At 33.6% G+C, this 21,703-nt stretch overlaps 1 protein-coding gene across 3 annotated transcripts in view; it reads right to left on the bottom strand.

The window, feature by feature from the left end:
- The window catches only part of LOC114339209 (glutamate receptor ionotropic, kainate 1-like), a 154,479-nt gene that overhangs the window by 17,421 nt on the left and 115,355 nt on the right, over positions 1–21,703 (bottom strand). For all 3 annotated transcript variants that reach the window (XM_050645518.1, XM_050645519.1, XM_050645517.1), the window contains 3 exons: positions 10,349–10,555; positions 9,330–9,414; positions 3,610–3,886 (listed from right to left, as the gene is read on the bottom strand). In XM_050645518.1, the coding sequence (XP_050501475.1) occupies positions 3,610–3,886; positions 9,330–9,414; positions 10,349–10,555 (569 nt within the window). The remainder of the gene's footprint in view (positions 1–3,609; positions 3,887–9,329; positions 9,415–10,348; positions 10,556–21,703) is intronic.

Below are 21,703 nucleotides of genomic sequence, written 5' to 3'. Positions count from 1 at the left end.
AATCGAAATAAAACATAAATTATCGTTCTCACTTCACTTCTATATTTACTCAAATTGTGAGTAGGTACTAAGAACCTGTTTTTCTACGTTTTGATGCAATCCTTTCCGCTTTCTATATTCGTCGTCTCTATGCCTTATAAATTATAAAAGGCAGATATTTAGGATGTTAACAGAAAGGGGTTCTAATAAAGAAATATTCAGATTTAAATTAGTGTCTATTGTTATATTTATTAATTGATTCTGTATCTGGGACTTTCCTATTTTCTTTAATAGATGTCGCGGCAATGTTTTAATGGTGGATTTCAAAATATTTTTGAAATTACCCTTAAAGAGCCAAGACAAAGAGGCAGACACGCATCTACACTGATGAAGTACTATACAGAAACAGCTGTCTGTTGATGGTGCATTGCCTCTGGATCGAAATGAAACATAAATTGTCTTTCAATTTACGTCTATCTTTACTGTTTTCGTACCTTTTCCTAGACGAATGAAAGCGGAATGTGATTGCTAGAATCCTTTCCGCGTTTTATATTTGTCATCTCTATGTCTTATAAATTGTAAAAGGCATAGATTTAGGATGTTGACAGAAACTGGTTCTAAAAAGGAAAGTTTTGAGATTTTAATGAGTGTCTATTTTGTATCTGGGACTTTCCTATTTTCTCTATTATTTTCTTTTTTTATTTCAACATTTTTGCTTGTCATTTTTAAACTATCTATAATACGTATCTCCATATCCCTCCTCTTATCTTCCCCTTCTATCTAATTTGTATGTATTACTTATAAAATGAAATGAACACATGAACGAATAAAAGTCTATTACAGCTCAAGTCTGATAAAATTCAACCATAAAATAAAATTTTTAAAAGATGAAGTAGTTTTCAATCCTAATAGCAATATTAATAATATTTAAAAATATTAAAATATTACTAAAAGATTTTTAAATTAAAAACTTATTGGTCCATTTTCTTGGTAACACCTCCAAGGCTTCTTTTGCCTTCGCATTACAACTAAATTAAAATGGAATTTTTATTTTATTTTTATATTGGTCGTTACTTCTTTGAGTACCTAGGTCCATTTTCTGTTGTAATTTACCAGCTAAACAGACGGGGTCGTGAATTGTAAGTGTTGAATTCCCTCTTGTGTTCTTCGCTTCAGCATCCATCTGGCTTGCAAATTTTAGAAGCCTTGGAGGTGTTACCAGGAAAATGGACCAATAAGTTTTCAATTTAAAAATCTTTTAGTAATATTTTAACCTTCGGAGTACGAAGACTGGGTCAAGCGTGACCCGAAATTCACTTATTTCTTAATATTTTATGAAATAATTTTTTTACAAATCCGATTGATCGTAAGTTCTCCTTATTTGTTTCAATCTATTTTTTCGTATATAATTCGCGAACATTCAAATTACAGTTTTTCCTCTACGTAATATCTATGATGCCGGGTCAGTGCTGACCCAGTCTTCGGATTTCGAAGAATATTCTCAATATGTTTGTAGGTACACGTAAATCGCAGCCGTCTCTGTTTACGGGTATACGTATTCAAATATATGGCCGGAGCGAATTTACCTATGCCCGTTTTCTGTAAGGTATTAAAATCTGGCCGCCGGTGCGAACTAGTATATGCCCATGGGGAACCATCTTAAAAAAATTAAATACAATAATTTAGGATTATAATTGTTATGTTTGTTTGTTTTTTCTTGAATTAAAGATACTGTTTAATAATACTGACTATTTAAAACATCCTTATAAATAAAATGAGAATAGGTCACGCTTGACCCATCATCGTAATCTAAGTAAGTCATATGATCTTCGTACTCCGAAGGTTAATATTTTTAAATATTATTAATATTGCTATTAGGATTGAAACCTACTTCATCTTTCAATTGCCAGCCACGCTAGTCACCTAGTCCATTCACGTCAGGTGCGGTGTGGGGGATGAACTCTCGGTGTTGGTCAATTGGAGTATGGAGTAGCAGGCCTACGTTCTCTCCAATGAGACTACAACAAGAGTCGAAAATCGTCGATTCAGAGGGCTGGAATGCGCTCCGTATTCTAATTGAAAAATAGGATTGTTTTGCCTTCGCATTACAACTGAATTAAAATTAAAACTTACAATTCACGACCCCGTCTGTTCAGCTGGTAAATTCCAACAGAAAATGGACCTAGTTACTCAAAGAAGTAACGACCAATATAAAAATAAAATAAAAATTCCATTTATATTCAGTTGCAATGCGAAGGCAAAACAATCCTATTTTTTATTTAGAATACGGAGCGCAGTCAAGCCCTCTGAATCGACTCGTGTTGGGGTCTCATCGGAGAGAACGTAGGGCTGCTAGTCCATACTCCAATTGACCAACACCGAGAGTTCGGTGGACTAATAAGTTTTCAATTTAAAAATCTTTTAGTAATATTTTAATATTTTTAAATATTATTGATATTGCTATTAGGATTGAAACCTACTTCATCTTTCAATTGCCAGCCACGCTAGTCACCTAGTCCATTCACGTCAGGTGCGGTGTGGGGGATGAACTCTCGGTGTTGGTCAATTGGAGTATGGAGTAGCAGGCCTACGTTCTCTCCAATGAGACTCCGACAATAGTCGAAAATCGTCGATTCAGAGGGCTGGAATGCGCTCCGTATTCTAATTGAAAAAGAGGATTGTTTTGCCTTCGCATTACAACTGAATTAAAATGGAATTTTTATTTTATTTTTATATTGGTCGTTACTTCTTTGAGTAACTAGGTCCATTTTCTGTTGTAATTTACCAGCTAAACAGACGGGGTCGTGAACTGTAAGTATTGAATTCCCTCTTGTCTTTTTCGCTTCAGCATCCATCTGGCTTGAAAATTTTAGAAGCCTTGGAGGTGTTACCAAGAAAATGGACCAATAAGTTTTCAATTTAAAAATCTTTTAGTAATATTTTAATATTTTTAAATATTATTAATATTGCTATTAGGATTGAAACCTACTTAATCTTTCAATTGCCAGCCACGCTAGTCACCTAGTCCATTCACGTCAGGTGCGGTGTGGGGGATGAACTCTCGGTGTTGGTCAATTGGGGTATGGAGTAGCAGGCCTACGTTCTCTCCAATGAGACTCTAACAAGAGTCGAAAATCGTCGATTCAGAGGGCTGGAATGCGCTCCGTATTCTAATTGAAAAATAGGATTGTTTTGCTTTCGCATTACAACTGAATTAAAAAGGAATTTTTATTTTATTTTTATATTGGTCGTTACTTCTTTGAGTAACTAGGTCCATTTTCTGTTGTAATTTACCAGCTAAACAGGCGGGGTCGTGAATTGTAAGTTTTGAATTCCCTCTTGTCTTCTTCGCTTCAGCATCTATCTGGCTTGCAAATTTTAGAAGCCTTGGAGGTGTTACCAAGGAAATGGACCAATAAGTTTTCAATTTAAAGATCTTTTAGTAATATTTTAATACTTTTAAATATTATTAATATTGCTATTAGGATTGAAAACTACTTCATCTTTCAATTGCCAGATGACGCTAGTCACCTAGTCCATTCACGTCCAAATAAAAATGTAATTTTTATTTTATTTTTAAAATTTTTATATTTCACCCTTTAATAATTTATTAAAAAATATTTTACTTACATTGGGGCAATTTCGGACCCTTGAGCTAATACTGCACCAGTTGAAAACCAAAGAGAGTTGTTAAGACTGAATTGGTTAACAAGATATTCCGGTTCTTCTATGCATGGAAAAGGATTGGTCCATTCGTCGGCACATAATCGGCCTATTAAGTAAAGTGCGAGGGATGTTATCAAAAACGAGCATCCCATGCAAACCCAAGTGTCGAGTCCGAAAGGATCCGCAAAGGAAAAGAAACTGGGCGGGGCGTCTTCTGGTTTTCTAAATAAGATAGAAACACCTAAAAGAAGATTCATTTTAAAATAAAAATGTATACCATTTTTATTCAGTTGCAATGCGAAGCGAAAACTGCCTTAATTTTTACTTAGTTAAAAGAGCACAACCAGCACTATTATCAACATTATTCTCAGAGAATGCATATGTTGCTATCTCTGCCCTAAGTCTAAATTTTCGACTCTATTAGTCCCTGCATTGCAACTGATATGATGGTAGTATTATTTAGCAGATTTTGCTAGACACCTACTACCCTCATGTCAATTGCAACGCGGGGACTAATAGACTCGAAAATTTGGACATAAGGTAGAGAGAGCAACCTAAGCATTCTCTGAGAACCCACTTAAAAGTGGCGAAATCGTCGATAAGAGCGCTGGTTGCGCTCCCTGAACTAAGTAAAAATTAATACAGTTTTGGCTTCGCATTGCAACTGAATAAAAATGGAATAAATAGTATATTATACAACAAGAGAGAAAAAAGGCATATTTATCACGAGCGCAGAAGTTTGTTGGCACGAGCCGAGGCACGAGGCGAGTGCCGCAAATCAAGCGAGAGAGAAATATGTCATTTTCTCTCGTGTTGTACACTGTATTTTTTCCATGGATGCGTGTTTGTCAAGAGTTCAAAATTAAATAATTTAGGTGCTTTTAGGTATATTATATGCCTAAATTGAAATAAAATACATATATACACATAGGTATTTAATACTCTTAATATTTATATACTTTATTTATTTAAAATTATAATTCACAGTTGAACAGTCTTAAAAGGTAATTTTTGATAGGTTTTGACAAGTATGAACACATTTTGTTTGACAAAAATAATTGTGTTTGTATTGTGCATGTTACCATGGAAATGGCGATCATATGTATGTAAACCGGCGGTGAATCCGTGAGAATAGTATATTACTTTATGAGGCGGAGAAGCATGACTTTTCTTGACGCGCCCGATATTACGCGCCGAACGAAGTGAGGCGCGTAATAGAGGGCAAGTCAAGAAAAGTCGCTTCTTTGCCGAATAAAGTATACTATTTTTTCTTCAAACGTAGCAAAATCTAGAATGCCTCAAACGACATGGGGGCTGGAAATCAAGCACGGTTGCCGAAGGATATATAGAGGATTCAATAAGAAATAAGAACGATAATGCTCAAAAAATTTTAAACCCTCATGATTCGCCAACATCGGGAATGATTGCTGAAAGTTGTGCTCGACCATCAGTATCATCAACAATTACCAATGCGTATCAAGAGTCGGGAACATTTTTGCACGGTTTCAATTTTGAAAATGCCTCATTAAATAATTGTACTTTTAATATTACTATAAATAAAAATAATGTTTAATTGTTGTTAATGACATTTGTATTGTTGCTTTGTGACATGTTTCATATTGTTGCCATGACAACATTTTTCCCTCCGCCATAAAGAAATGGGGAAAAAAACTGCTGCCGGCGGAGACATCAAACTTTGACAGGATCAAGTTAGATAAGTAATATCATCATTATTTGACGTTTGAAGAAAAAAAATATTTCTCACTGAAATGGCCGACTTTTCTCACTGCCTGAGAAATTGTTCGTTTTGAATGTATGTAAGTAGTGAGAGAAGTTGCACATTGTATAGCATCCATAGAAAAATATTTTTTTTAAATGGAATTCCTTTTATAATTTATATTGAGTAACATATAGGGTGTCAATTTAAAAAGTTGCCACCCCAATAATTTGGTCCCTATAGAAAATCTGAAAATATACAAAAACACGTCAAATTTATTTGTGAGGGGGACACTTTGTACACCAGTTTTCAACTAAATTACATTAACCCTATAGCGGGGGCGGACACAACCCCCAAAATCTTTAATGGAAAGGGGGGTTGAGTTATACCTCATTTTAAAGGTCGTTCGATTACCTTTTCAAAAATACCACATACATTATATTTATTTTCAGTAATTTAAATTTTTTTATAATTAATTTTTATAATTAAATATCGAGTTCAGAACTACAAAAATCTTTTTGGAGTATTGAACTCCAAATTGAATTTTTTTTGGGGTGTTGAAGTATTTAGAGTATTTTTGGAAAAATCAAGTAAAACCGTAAAGATATTAAGTATAGAGTTCAGAACTCCAAAATATTTTAGAGTATTGAGTCCAAGATTTTTCCAAAAGTACTGAAAAGAAATATAAGGCATGATGTATTTTTGAAAAGGTAATTTAATGAACTTCAAAATTATATATCACTCAACCCCCCTTTCCATTAAAGATTTTGGGGGTTGTGTCCGCCCCCGCTATAGGGTTGATGTAATTTAGTTGAAAACTGGTCTACAAAATGTCCCCCTCACAAATAAATTTGACGTGTTCTTGCCTATTTTTAGATTTTCTATAGGGAACAAATTATAGGGGGTGGCAACTTTTCAAATTGACACACTGTAGGTCCATTTTCCGTCGGCATTTACCACGCTAAACAGACGGGGTCATGAATTGCAAATGTTAGAATTCCCCCTTGTCTTCTTCGCTTCAGCATCCATCTGGCTTGCAGTTTTTAGAAGACATGGAGGTGTTACCAGGAAAATGGTCCAATAAGTTTTCAATTAAATATCTTTTAAAAATATTGTTATTAGGATGAAAATTTTGGCCTCCAAATTTCATTTTGTTAAAAACGCTATCAAAAACATATAGGTCTGGATCCCGCGTATGAAAAAAAAGTTGATTAATAGCAAGCTGAAAATTTGTTAATAGCTTAAGGGTGTCTAGTCGGATAAACTTTGATATATGGGAACACTGGAACAGGGGCAGTTTTAATTGTGGAACAGGTTAAAAATTTGGAACGGTCAGACCACGAAAACGGCACATTTATTTTGTCCGACAGAACAGGCCTAAACTCTCCGAACAGAGATTAAACTCTCATGCAAAAATCAGACTGCTATTTATCACCTGTCAAAACTCTTGTCATTTGACATATTCTACATGTTCCACTCATTAAAACGCCCATTTGGTGATAAATAGCAGTCTGATTTTTGCATGAGAGCTTAATCTCTGTTCGGAGAGTTTAAGTCTGTTCTGTCGAACAAAACAGATGTGCCGTTTTCGTGGTCTGACCGATCCAAATTTTTAACCTGTTCCACAGTTAAAACTGCCCCTGTTCCAGTGTTCCCATATATCAAAGTTTGTCCGGCTAGACACCCTTAAGCTATTAACAAATTTTCAGCTTGCTATTAATTAACTATTAAGTGTGGAGTATGAAGGGAACCATTCTCGTTGGAACTTTACCGCGCTTAGCAGATGGGACGTAAATTGTAAATTGTAGAATTCCCTCATCTTCCTTAGTCTCAGCATCCGTATGGCTTGCAAATTGTAGAAGCCTCGGAGGTGTAACCAGAGAAGGTTCCCATTTTTTTCATTCTGGTGGAGTGTAGAATAGCATTATGTTGTTTTATATGCCATTAGAGTGAAAACTTAGTCTTTTTGCTAACAGTTGCCGCTAGGGCATCTATGCAATTTCGTTTGGGGCAATCCGGGACTGCACGCTGGGGTCTGTTTTGGTTGGATCGGGGAGAGCAGTATATGTGCCTCCTGATGAGAGACTAATAAGTTTCGAAACCGGTAGGGGTGCTTGCAGCACTCTCTGATTGGACTAGAATATGGTTCGGCTGTGTTTTCGTTTTGCAACGAAATTGAAAATGGTTATTCATTTTTTATTTACATTTACTCTGTGTGGAAAATGAAGGGAACCATTCTCGTTGGAACTTTACCGCGCTGAGCAGATGGGACGTGTATTGTAAATTGTAGAATTCCCTCATCTTTCTTAGTCTCAGCATCCGTATGGCTTGCAAATTGTAGAAGCCTCGGAGGTGTAACCAGAGAAGGTTCCCATTGTTTTCATTCTGGTGGGGTGTAGAATAGCATTATATTGTTTTATATGCCATTAGAGTGAAAACTTAGTCTTTTTGCTAGCAGTTGCCGCTAGGGCATCTATGCCATTTCGTTCGTTGCAATCCGGGACTGCACGCTGGGGTTTGTTTTGGTTGGATCGGGGAGCGCAGCATATGTGCCTCCTGATGAGAGACTAATAAGTTTCGAAACTGGTAGGGCTGCTTGCAGCACTCTCTGATTGGACTAGAATATGGTTCGGCTGTGTTTTCGTTTTGCAACGAAATTGAAAATGGTTATTCATTTTTGATTTACATTTACTCTGTGTGGAGTATGAAGGGAACCATTCTCGTTGGAACTTTACCGCGCTGAGCAGATGGGACGTGAATTGTAAATTGTAGAATTCCTCATCTTCCTTAGTCTCAGCATCCATATGGCTTGCAAATTGTAGAAGCCTCGGAGGTGTAACAAGAGAAGGTTCCCATTGTTTTCATTCTGGTGGGTGTAGAATAGCATTATGTTGTTTTATATGCCATTAGAGTGAAAACTTAGTCTTTTTGATTTAGTTTACTATGGGTTTGCCTTTTTAAAAATCTTTAGCTGAAGAGGTTGAGGAGTTTGGAGCTGTTTGTCTCGAGTTGGTCATTCAGAATTATATCTGTATTTTTTAATTTAATAATTTCCATAGATTCTAATAAAGATAGCTTAAGCCTTTATTTTGAATATGCAGAATTTGAAACGCTTCATTAAAAGAATGATTATGATCTAGAAGGTGAAGTGCGTATGTAGAAGTGTCTGTTTTTCTATTGTTGAAAACCCTTTTGTGTTTTGCTATCCATTTGTCAAAGGTTCTGCCAGTTTGACCGATGTAAGTTTTCGGACAGTCATCACAAGTTACTTTGTAGACACCACTCTGTAGTTGTTTTCTCTTTCGGCTCTTATTGTTGTCTACAAACTAATTTGTGGTGACTTTCCGAAAACTTACATCGATCAAACTGGCAGAACCTTTGACAAACGGATAGCAGAATACAAACGGGTTTTTAACAATAGAAAAACAGACACTTCTAGATCATAATCATTTTTTAATGAAGAGTTTCAAACTCTGCATATTCAAAATAAAGGCCTTAAGCTATCTTTATTAGAATTTATGGAAATTAATAAATTAAAAAATACAGATACAATTCTGAATGACCAACTCGAGACAAACAGCTCCCCAGTCCTCAACCTCGTCAGTTAAAGACTTTAAAAAGGCAAACCCATAGTAAAATAAATCACTTGAGAAAGGCACTCTGCCGAAACAACTGTAGTCACATAGTTATTATAAATTTTGTGGAAGTATAAAAAACAAACGTTTTCAGTGTTTTTGTGTTAGATAAAATGAACTTCCATCAAGTAACGGTTGAATCCATCAATTATTTAATTACACTTAATTCTGTTAAATATCAATTTATTAATAGTACATTCCTTCTGATATTCTTGGCATAGTCTTCTACAAAAATTAAATATTCACACAATGAAATTCCGCCAATTAGCACAAATATTAGAAATAGGAAACAAAACACTTGTAGCTAATTTTTATTATAAGCCAAACCTTACCCAAAGTCATGAACGGAACTGTAAAATCCACAACTTCCTCTCTTTCGGATGTTATTGTAAAATCACAAATGGCCAGATCAGCAACCTTAAATAGTAAATTTTCTTATATTTCGTTTATGTTTGCTTGTTTATATTAAAAAATTTGACTGAATAGTGTGTTTTAACTAAAGAGTATAAAAATTAGAAAGACGTAGAAAAATTATGTTCAATTTTTCATAGCAGGGGCGTTGTTACGGTTTATTATGCAACCTTTACAATTCATTTATATTCATTAAACTGAAAGACATTTAAATACTTTAAGACTTTAAGACCCCCCTCGCCTATGCTAGTTCCTATAAAAATAGTTGGCATGTCCTGTCGATACGATGCGCGATGTGGCAAAAATCGTACACTGTTCGGAAGAATGGTTCTGTTCTGTAGTTCTGTTGATTTGTTTAGGAATGTTTGAGATCGTCGTAATGGTTGTGTTATAGGTAAAATGTTAAGAAAGCCTAAGGCTACAATTTTTTGTTTTAATTTCAATATTTGGTATATTATGCTACAATATTCCACAGAGTGTTCCGAACTTTGAGAAAAAAACACAGTGTGATTGTTACACATGGTATGCAATGACATTTACCTGTCCCGCTACAATATTAATTCATCGATATTCTTAAAGATTAAGGCTAAAACATACTAAAGGTACGATCCCGACAACAACTGCAGACGGCAGTTACAGTTGTTACCATGACAGACAGTTGCAGTCATATGTCGGAATCAGTCTCATAAAATTAATAGTGCAAAGTAGACCGCCACTGACGTCTGCAGTTGCCGTCTCCCGTCTGCAGTCGTTGTCGAAATCGCACCTTAAAAATATCACTCCAAACGGACAACAGGTTTCCGAAATTCAAGACATCAAGAATTTTCCATTTTGAATGTGATGCGTTAATTTTGCTGCTTAGTGTATATTATTACCAGAAATAGTATAAGAGATTGATAAAATACAAGTGAATTAAAAACATATTTACAAGTAAACTTACATGATTTAAAAGATCTTTTATCATTCCTGTCCATTGTTTTGTTTCTTTATCAAAATTACCACTACTTTTATCCTGTCTTACTACAAAGGTATAGTTAAATCCTTCCATTTTAGCCAAGGCATCAATAAGATCCACCGCATAACCTTCATACATGTCGTTTCCACTTACAGTATCTGTTGTCAATCTTAGCATACCATATGGTTCAGTCTACAAGTAATTTTTCATTAGATACAAGAACATAATCTGTTTTGTATAAAAATGATAATATAGACAATATTCCCATGAGATTTTTTGCATAATTACATTTGTGAGACATCCCAGAATAAGGTTCAAGAAGTCGCCCACGTGAAAAGTGGGCCAAATTTTTTTTTAGCAATGTTTTTTAATAAAATTGTAAAAATCAATATTTTTGGCACAGACAATTTTTTTGTAGGTTTTTTGGACCATTCTGGATAAAAAAGTTTCTTATAATTTTTCTCTAAAGTTGATCGTTTTCGAGTTATAAGCAATTTAAAATTGAAAAAAACGAAAAATGGCGATTTTCAAGGCTTAATAACTCGGTTAAAAGTTATTATTATGAAAGTCAGAAAGTGACTAAATTTTAGTCACTTTAGTCACAAATATTAATGCCCCCCTACAAGATCCTGAAGAAATTTTTGTCATTATTTTATTACTAAGCTGTCATTTTTAAGTAATAATATTGAGCGCCATGCACGTGGTAGCCGGCCGTAAATGCTGAGCGCGAGAGAGATGCCACTCCGGCAGTTCAATTGTCCATCTTACTTGCACTCACATTTACGGCCGCCTACCTCGTGCATGGCGCTCATTATTATTACTTAAAAATAAGAGCTTATTAATAAAAGAATGACAAAAATTTCTCCAGTATCTTGTAGGGGGGGCATTAAACTTTGATTTAGTCACTTTATGACTTTCATAATAATAACTTTTAACTGAGTTATTAAGCCTTGAAAATCGTCATTTTTCGTTTTTTTCAATTTTAAATTGCTTATAACTCGAAAACGATCAACTTTAGAGAAAAATTATAAGAGACCTTTTCTATCCAGAATGATCCAAAAATAAATACAAAAAAATTGTCCGGGCCAAATATATTGATTTTTGCAATTTGATTAAAAAAAATTTGGCACACTTTTCACGTAGGCCCGCCTTTTTCGCCTTGTCTAATAATATTTTGGTGCCCAAGAACTGACAAGCGCAGCCTACAAATAGTGATAACTAGGCTATGCCTAGGACTCTCAGGAGTAACATAATTCATACCTTTTCACAAACAGTGAGCATCCCTGTTGCAAAATATGTAACACAACAACTCTAAGCATCAAACACATATTAATCGACTGCCAACACTATGCAGAGCTCTGGTCCCATTATTGCTTATCCAACAATTTATCAGAGATGCTAGGGGATAATTATCCAATCTTAATTTATCTATATTTGCTTTTAGTGTGTTATTTAATAGTTTAATAGTAATTTATAGTACGTTAATTTTGAAAAAGCATTTGACAAAGTAAGACACGAAAAATTAGTCCTTACTATTTAATGTGTATAGTGAAGCCATTTTTAAAGAAGCACTACTATCTCAAAGTGAAGAAGTAATAATTAACGGAAGATCTATTAACAATATAAGATATGCAGATGACACAGTAATTATGACAAGCCCTGCTAAACAACTTCCATTATTAACAAAAAATAAAGACAGTTTCTGTAAAAAATACGGAATAAAAATTAATATAAAAAAACCAAATACATGATAATAACAATAACAAATAAAACAAATATACAAACAAACATACATTTTAGTCCGTTCTTTAACGGTAAAATATTGCAAAATCTCTAAATTTTAAAGAACCGCTTGGATTGACATTAAATTTGGCATACACATAGCTAACAAGTCAAAGAAAAAAAGTGATATTGTGCCGATATGTGCTTTTGCCCTGGGGGTGGTTTTCACCCCCTCTTGAGGGTGAAAAAATATTCTGACAAGAACTGACAAGCGCAGCCTACAAATAGTGATAACTAGTCTATGCCTAGGATTCTCAGGAGTAACATAATTAATACCTTTTCACAAACAGTGAGCAACTCTGGTGCAAAATATGTAACACAACAACTCTAAGCATCAAACACATATTAATCGACTGCCAACACTATGCAGAGCACTGGTCCCATTATCGCTCGCCCATTATCGTTCGTCCAAAGAAAGCTAGGAAATAGATAAACTGGCTAATTTTAAGTAACTTTTGTTCTATAGAGTTTTTTCACTAAGTCAATTCTTTTCGAGTTATTTGGCAGTGAACATGTTCATTTTTTCAACAAAATAACCACGCTTTTAGACGGTTTTTCGCAAATAACTCAAATAGTGTATTTTGTCGAAAAAATATTCTTAGCAAAAATATAGCCTGTAAAATTAAAAAAAAAACGGTGTATATATCACGTCTCTACACCTAGTAGAAGCAGAGTTATAGCTAATGAAAAATAGGTTCATATTCGTCAAATTCCAAATGGAATATTTTAACGTTAAATAACCAAAAATGAAGCACATATCGGGGAAAACTCATTACAAATTATTTAAAGCGTTTAAAAAAAAGCTTCATTTTTGTTTTATAAAAAAAATTTCTATCATCAAATTTAAACAAGTTACGCTCAAAATAAAGTTAGTCCCTTTTGGTTTTGGTAAAAAAATCGAGAAAATCACCCCCTAATTAATATCTTAAATGAACTTAATCGTTACGACTTCACAAGTTTCTTGACTCGTGTATATATTTTTTATATGATCTGTAAGTTTCATCGGTTCAAAGTCGTTATTATTGAAAGGGCTGTAGTTAAAAGGGGTCGAACGAGTCACTGATCACGAATGTATGCAAATTTAGAAACACCAAATCTTAATCAATTTTTGTCTAACAGAAAAACAAAAAAATACATGATATTCAGAAAAGCAAATCTGACTTTTTTTTGTTTTTCGAGATTTTTGGTATCTCTAACAATTTTTAAGTTATTTTGAAAAAAAGCATATTTTTCAAAATTTAAATTTTTCAAAATTTTACTTTGTAACCAATTTTTTTTTAAATAAGCACTTTGAATCGATAAAACTTACAGATCATATAAACACAACATAAGTAAAATAATTTGTGGAGCGGTAACGATTAATTTCATTTAAGTTGCTAATTAGGGGGTGGTCTTCCCGATATTTTTTGCAAAAACAAAAGGGACCAACTTTATTTTGAGCGTTACTTGCTTAAATCTAATGCTAGAAACTTTTTGTAAAAACAGAAATAAAGCTTTATTTAAACACTTTAAAAAAGTTATAATAGATTTTCCCCAAAAAGTGCTTAATTTTTTGGATATTTCACGTCGAAATATTCTATTTGAAATTTGGTGAATATGAATCTATTTTTCATTGGCTATAACTGTGGTTCTGCGAGATCCAGAGACCTAACGCGTACACCATTTTTTTTACTTTTTTATAAGCTATATTTTTACTCAGAACGTTTTTCTCGACAAAAGACTTACTTTTTGAGTTATTTGTGAAAAACCGTCTAAAAATGTGGTTATTTTGTTGAAAAATGAACATATTTACTCGCAAATAACTCGAAAAGGGTTGACTTGGCGAAAAAGCTCTATAGAACAAAAGTTACTTATAATTAGTCAGTTTATCCATTTCCGGACTTATTTTGGACATATATTTTTTCACCACAAGAGGGGGTGAAAGTCACCCCCAGGACAAAAGCACACATCGGCACAATATCACTTTTTTTCTTTGACATGTAAGCTATACGTATGCCAAATTTTTTGTCAATCCAAGCGGTTCTTTAAAATTTAGAGCAAAAACCGTGAAAGAATGGACTATTTGGGGAATGTACCGATAGAAAAAGTAGACAAATATAAATACCTACTAACCTGGATTTCAGACAATAATAATCAAACAACGGAAATAAGAGATAGAAATAGCAAGAAATACATTTGTAAAAATGAAAACAATTCTCTGCAACAAAGACCTTAGATTAGAACTGAGAGTAAGAGCTTTGAGATGCTACGTGTTTTCAATACTGCAATATGGATTTGAAAGCTGGACATTGAAGTAAGAACACACAAATAAGCTACAAACAGTCCTTTGAAATATGGTGTTACAGGAGGATGCTTAGAATAGCATGGACACAGAAAAAAAACTAACACGGGAGTACTGCGAGAAATGGACAAAAAATACGAACTTATAAACACGATAAAAATAAGAAAGTTACAATATCTAGGACACGTAATGAGTGGACAACAATATGAACTACTAAGACACTGATCATACTGGGAAAGATAAGAGAAGAAAGGAGTATAGGAAAGAGGAGAGTGCCATGGTTGAAAAATTTAAAGGACTGGTTTAAGTGCAGTTCAATAGAACTCTTCAGAACAGCGGTAGATAGAGTAAAGATAGTGATGATTAGGGAGCGGATTTTATGCTAAATGCATATTGCATGCATATTTCGCATATTTAAGAACTTTACTAAATTTTGCATATTTTTAAAGAAACATGCATATTTTGTGCCTATTTAAAAACATTTAAGCCCAAAAACAAATTTAACTTTTTTAATTTGACACAAAATATTTCCTCGCACAGGCTGTTCTATCTATTAATTCGAAAATTACCTGAAAAGAGACGGATCATTCACTGTCTTTTCATTTTTTCCTAGAAAATACCCGATATTTACACAAAGCACTTATAGTGATTATAGTACGTCGTTATAAAATGATTGTAGGATGTTAAAATGATGAAGGATGGTTTACCGGAAAATCCGAATTCTATTTACTTTTATTATATTTATTACAATTTGTATCCCAATTTAATAGCTATAATTCTGGTGATTCTTTTAAATCCCCTATTGTTAAGAGAATTTACACCTTTAACCATAGTTTTACGATTTTCTAACGGAAATTGAAATACTAATGCCACAGTATATAGAGGTACCCTCTTTATACTGTGCTAATGCTTTAGATCAGATCCCGTAACGGCTTTAAAACTTTCGAGGACATAATATAGGAAATTTTTAATGTAAATTTTGAAATTGATTTTGGTGCAGAATTTTCGGCTTTAACAAGTTATTTTAAATACGCCCCAGTTACTTCTGTTGATGTTGAAAGGAGTTTTTCTAGTTATAAAAATAGTTTATCTGATCAAAGAAAATGTTTCCTCGTAAAAAATTTTGGAAAAACACATTGTAGTGAATTATAATCGAAGATATAATAGTGATATTGTTGTTTTATTTTAAATAGGTAACTATTAGTATCAGTTTTTGTAAAAAATGTGAATAAATTGCATATATAAAAAATAATGATTTTATTTAAAAAATAATAAATAAGATTGCCCCCCCCCCTTAAAAGAACCCCCTAGAATAGAATAGAACAGAAAAATTGTGGTTTCTCGATATGCGCATTTTTTGAATTTTTGTGCATATCTTGCGCATATTTCGTAATTTTTTACTGCATGTATATGCGCATATTTCATCAAAATTGATCGCATATAAATCCGCTCCCTAGTGATGATGATATCCAACCTCCGATTAGTAGACGGCACAAAAAGAAGAAGAATTTATCTTAAAACTATAAAATAGGTCTAATATTATATAACTTAGTTAGTCGCGGTAGATTCGACAATTTTTCCCAATATAAAAAAAACATTGTTATTTTTCAAGATAAAGGAATAATTTATTTTGGACTAGCGTATAACGGACAAGAATAAAAAACCGCTAAACGTCGTTGGCGCATATAATATTCCAGCTACAAAAATCTGATATGAATATTACGTGGCGCGAAAATGTATCTTCATTTTGATGCAAAACAAAATTCTAGTTTTATTTTAAAATATTTTTTCATAATATTTGCCCAATTTGAAGTAAAACGCGCAACAAAAGTGTAACTTTGATACAGTTTGAATTTTGAAATTCTTTTGTGGAGCGTTTACTTCAAATTTAACAAATATTATGAAAAAATATATATAACCATTAACGTGACAAATACAAGAGAAACCATAGAAGAAACGCAAGACACGGCAATAACATGGGAAGAATTTACGCAGGGATTGGCAAAAATGAAAAATGGAACGTTACCAGGGCATGATAAAATAACAACTGAGATGCTAAAATATATGGGAGTACAAGGACAACACATATTATTACAATTAATAAACAAGATATGGAAAGCTGAAAAAATACCAGAAGAATGGAAGATCTCGTTGATACTACCCATATTTAAATCTGGAGATAAAAAAGAATGCAAAAACTATAGAGGCATAATGCTCTTATGCTCGGCGATGAAACTGTACGAACAAATATTATAAGAATAGCTGACAAAGATAATCGATACAACATTAGCAGAAACGCAAAGTGGCTTTAGAAAAGGAAGAAGTGTGCAAGATCACATCTTCACTATTAAACAGATAATTGAGAAAACGAAACTCAGAAGAGGAAAAGCATATTTTGCGTTTATCGACTTACAAAAAGCGTTTGATCTTGTTCCTCGGCAAAAAGTATGGTCGCTCCTGGAACAAAGAGGAATAGCAACCAAACTAAGGAAAAATATCGAATGTCTATACAAAAATACGACGAATTGTGTTATAACTAGAAACCTCAAGTCAGAAAATTTTATAACAAAAGATGGTCTAAGGCAGGGAGGAGGACTAAGCCCAACATTGTTTACGTTGTTTATGGACTGAATAATTAAAAAATGTAGTCAGAAAACAAAACACCTATTTGTAGGATACAAAAACTTACAACCGATCGAAATATCAGAATGTGCTTTTGCAGATGACATCGTTATAATGGCAGCAAAAGAAAAGGACCTACAAGAAAACTTACAAACGTGGAGTGAAATATTAGAAGAAAGTGGCATGAAACTAAACCTAACAAAAACAAAAGTGATGGTAATAGCAGAAACTAAAGAAAACGTGAGTATACAGATCAATGGTATACAAATACAACAAGTTGAATGCTTCGAATACCTAGGTGTAAAAATTGAAGATTCAGGTCAACAAGGTTTAGAAATTGATAAACGTATAGAGAAAGCAATAAATTCATATTATGCAATGAACACAACTTTTATAGGGAAAAAGGAAATAGCGCAAAGTACAAAAATGAAAGTATTTAAGGCAATATATAGACCCATACTCACCTTCGGTTGTGAATCGTGTACATTAACAGAGAGGCAGAAGAGCAGACTACAAGCGACGGAAATGAAGTACCTAAGAAGAGCGAGAGGAATCACAAGACTTGACAGGGTAAGAAATGAGCAGATAAGGGAGGATCTGGAGGTGGAATCAATCTTAGAATTCATAGAAAAAAGACAAATCAGCTGGTGGGGACATTTACAAAGACTAGATGAGAGAAGACCGGTAAAAATGATTTGGGAAGCGAAAGTAAATATCAAGAGGAAGAGAGGAAGACCAAGAGAAACATGGGACCAAGCTACTGAAAAAGTTCTACAAAAGAGAGGCAAATCCTGGAAAGAAGCAAAAGTATTGGCACAAAATAGAAGTCAGTGGCGTAAATTTGTACACAATATCTAAGTTATTATTGTAATCCCGACACCAATAGGTAGAAGGAATTTGATTATATATATATATATATATATATATATATATATATATATTGTTGTGATCTTGATTATTGATATGAGATAATATTTTCATATGTCATTTAATTTAATCAATGCATTAATAATAATCTAATTAATTTACCAGATCACATATCAATATGTTTTCAATCTCAGGGCTTTTTATAAAATTAATTACTTACATACGTGGCTTCTAAGTATTTCTTAATGGTTCCTAATCGGGATAGGAAAGAAAAGAGTAAAATTATAACACATATGGGTTACAATTGTAATCAAAATATTGTTTATTTTATTTAAATGGCAATCACTGCTTAATATTTGCTATATCTTATTATTCTTAAACATAACATTTACACATGGGAATCTTATTTCCTTTTGATTTCCAATTGCAAGTTTTTATTAACATTTAACTATTATGATTTATTAGCAACAATTCTATTTAAGTTTGATGAAGCTTTTCTGATATTATTGATTATGTTTCTTCAATTTTAAATGTGGTATTTACTACGAAAAACCCATACATTCATGTCCAAACAAATGAGACTGACCTTTTTCTGGTGAACTGAGAATGTCTTCACACAAGACCCGTTTCCTGCTATCCTTGGCTGCAATCAAAATCTCGTCCTGGCTTCCAGTAATGTTCTCCTCTGAAACTAGCTCGTATAGCTCTCGTTTCCTGCTTCTGTCGTGATGCTGTGTTCTACCTTTTTCGAAACTGCAATCAGCTACCGGGAACTCTTGGCTCAAGGAGGTTCTTTTACTCTCAACCTGGCCTACCTCTCGTTCCACGATAGATACTCCACACTCACGGAACTACACCGGCTTTCTCACTCTCCGTACACTACCGTCTACCACTCGACTTCACTTCTCGACAGCTCAAAACATTCTGATCTCTCTTTGTCATTCATTCCCCTACTTTCTAAATATCCCTTCCAGATTCACAAATCAAACTTCCACCACCAACTCTCATTCGCAGTATTCCTCAAAACCAATTTTTAAACTTTCTAAATATGCTTAATGGATTTCAAAGAAAATAGTTAATTCCCATTCTAAAATTACTTTCTACTATATACAAATTTTAATGACCTATTCTCTATTTCCACTTCGTCTTATTTAGCATCGGCTAATGACCGATCCTTCCGCGAACAACGATAATGACCTATTAACGATTTCACTTGAGTCTTATTTAATCACTTCTTAAAATTAAATATAACAATTTGTTGTATACAGGTTGTTCTAAATTTATGTGCCCGTGGTTGAGAAAATTGAAAATATTTTATATTAAATTGAATTCTGTTTATAATTATGTAATTTTAATTTTCATATCAAATAGAAATATAACAAATCCCCGCCTTGTATTCGATAAAATTTATCTGCATTTTTAAATAAATTTTCTCGAGGGCAAAACCAACTCCCTGTATATTTCCTTACTTTAATCTACGTCTTATACCCCTTCTTCTTGTATTACTCTAATTAGTCCCACCTGTAGAGTAATTGTTTCCTTATTTTCAGTGTCCTCATCCTGTGTTAGAGTGTCGGCTATTATGTTGTCTTTCCCTTTTTCCCATATCAATCTTCTGTCTTTTTCCTCAGATTTTTCACATACTTTTACCGTGTATTCTGCATCCTCGTTTTCATATGCCTCCTCTTCAAATGCCACTGTTTCGATCATATCTTTTTCGCTTTCATTTGTTAGCTTTATTTCTTCTTCTCCTGAGCTCATCTCTTCTTTTGAGGAATCCCAGTTTTCTTTTGCTTTTGATACTCTCAATTTTTCTTCTTCTGGGCTCAACTCTTCTTTTGAGGAGCCACAGGTTTCATTTTCTTTTGTCTTTTTCTGACTTTTTCTCCCTTTTCTTCTTTGTCCTTGCTTCGTTGCCAAATTCATTTCCACTGTTTGTTCTTTACCTGATTCGTCCGTATTTTGTTTCTCCTGTTCCTTGTCCTGTTCTTCATCTTTTTATTCTGTTAGATTCATCGTATTATTTTTAAAATCTATCACTACATGTTTTTCTGCCAATTCGTCAACTCCTACTATCATGTCATGTGACATGTTTGGCATTATTACACATTGTAGTGCATACATCTTCTTACCCAGTCGTACCATTACTCGTATGCCTTCATTTATAGTTGCCAATGTCCGTTTGTTTGCGCCCACTAAATTTACCCTAGGTATTTTGTAAATTAAATTTGTTAAGTTAACTTCTTCTATTAGTTTTCTGTTGACCAATGTTATTTCAGATCCAGTGTCTATCATAATTTTAATTGGTTTCTCGTTGATAAATCCATCCACAAATTTTAAATTAACTCCATTTTTCTTTTCGTTGTTTCTTGCCAATTTAATAAACTCCTTGGGGTTACAAAAGATTCCTGTTTGATTTTTGGTTTTTAGTGAGCGTCGTCGTGAAAAAAAACGCCGGTTGCTCATCGTAGTTTATATTTTCGTCATAATGTCTCTCTCCGTCATATTCATCTGTCTGGGTATTATTTACTTCTCTTCTATTTTCTCTTGGTCTGTCGGATCTGTTTCGGTTTTCTCGATATCCCTGTTCATTTTGTCTACCATTATTTATGTTTTCTTGATTTGAGCGTGTGGTGTTTCTATTCTGGTATTCTCGATTTCTGTCCTCATTCCATTGCCTATTTCTTTGTTCATAATTTCCTCTTCCGTTGTCTCTATTTTCGTTTTCCCTTCTGGGATTGAAATCTCGTCTTGTATAGTCCCTCCTATTTTGATTTCTATCTCTGTAATCCTGTGTTTCTCGGGGCCTGTAATCTTCTCGCGACCTTCTTGATTTTCTTTCTCTTAGACGTGATTCTCTTATTTGTAGGAATTGGCATAAACTATCTATGTCTTTGTAATTTTGCAATGTGATATGGTCTTCCAGCGTTTCCTCGAAATGTCTTGCAATCAGTTCGACTAATTGTTCCGATGAGTAATTATATTGTAAATGCTTTGCATTATTGTAAATTTGTAAAGCATATGTCCTTTCTGATACCCCCATCCTATCATTGTATTTCCCATTTTGCAATTCCTTGTTAATTTCCAATTGTTGGACTTTTCCCCAGAAATAATTCAAAAATTTTTGTTCAAATTGTTGCCAACTGTCAAATTCTTCTTCTTTGCAATCGAACCATAGGCTTGCTTCATATTTGAGATGGTTTCTGATAGTTTCTTTTGCTGTTTCGAAATTTCCGATGTGCTGTATTTTCTTTTTCAGGCTATTTATGAACGGCACTGGGTGTAATCTTCTTACATCCCCGCCAAACCTTATCTTCATGTCATCTGTGCTATGTATAACCATTTCTCTTCTTTCTCCGACATTCTGTTGCGTCCTGTTTTCGGTGACTTGTTTTTCTATTTCTGTGATTCTTTTTTCCACTTCTTCTCTGTCTACTTGAATAGCATTTTCCAACTTGTTTTCCAAACTTTCCATTTCTTTTTTCTGGCAATTCGTTAACTCCTTCATTTTGATTTTGATTTCTTTAATCTCTAACTCCTGTTTCTCGCTCTTTTCTGCAATCTCTTCTATTTTTTTTAACCATTTCCTTCTTAATACTCTCTATATTTCTGTTGTTTTCTTCTATGGCTTGTTTTGTTTCCTGTTGATTTTCATCCATTTTTTTCTGTGTTTCATCCATTTTCTGATCCAATTTTTGTTGTGTTTCATCCATTTTCTGTTCTATTCTTTGTGACTGGAGTTGCATCATTTGTAATATTTTATCTATTCCTGATAATTCTTGCTGTTC

This window comes from Diabrotica virgifera, chromosome 3 (assembly GCF_917563875.1).
Source record: "Diabrotica virgifera virgifera chromosome 3, PGI_DIABVI_V3a".
Lineage (NCBI taxonomy): Eukaryota > Metazoa > Arthropoda > Insecta > Coleoptera > Chrysomelidae > Diabrotica > Diabrotica virgifera.
The sequence above is the reverse complement of the archived record's forward strand: the minus strand, read 5'-3'. Positions and strand labels throughout refer to the sequence as shown.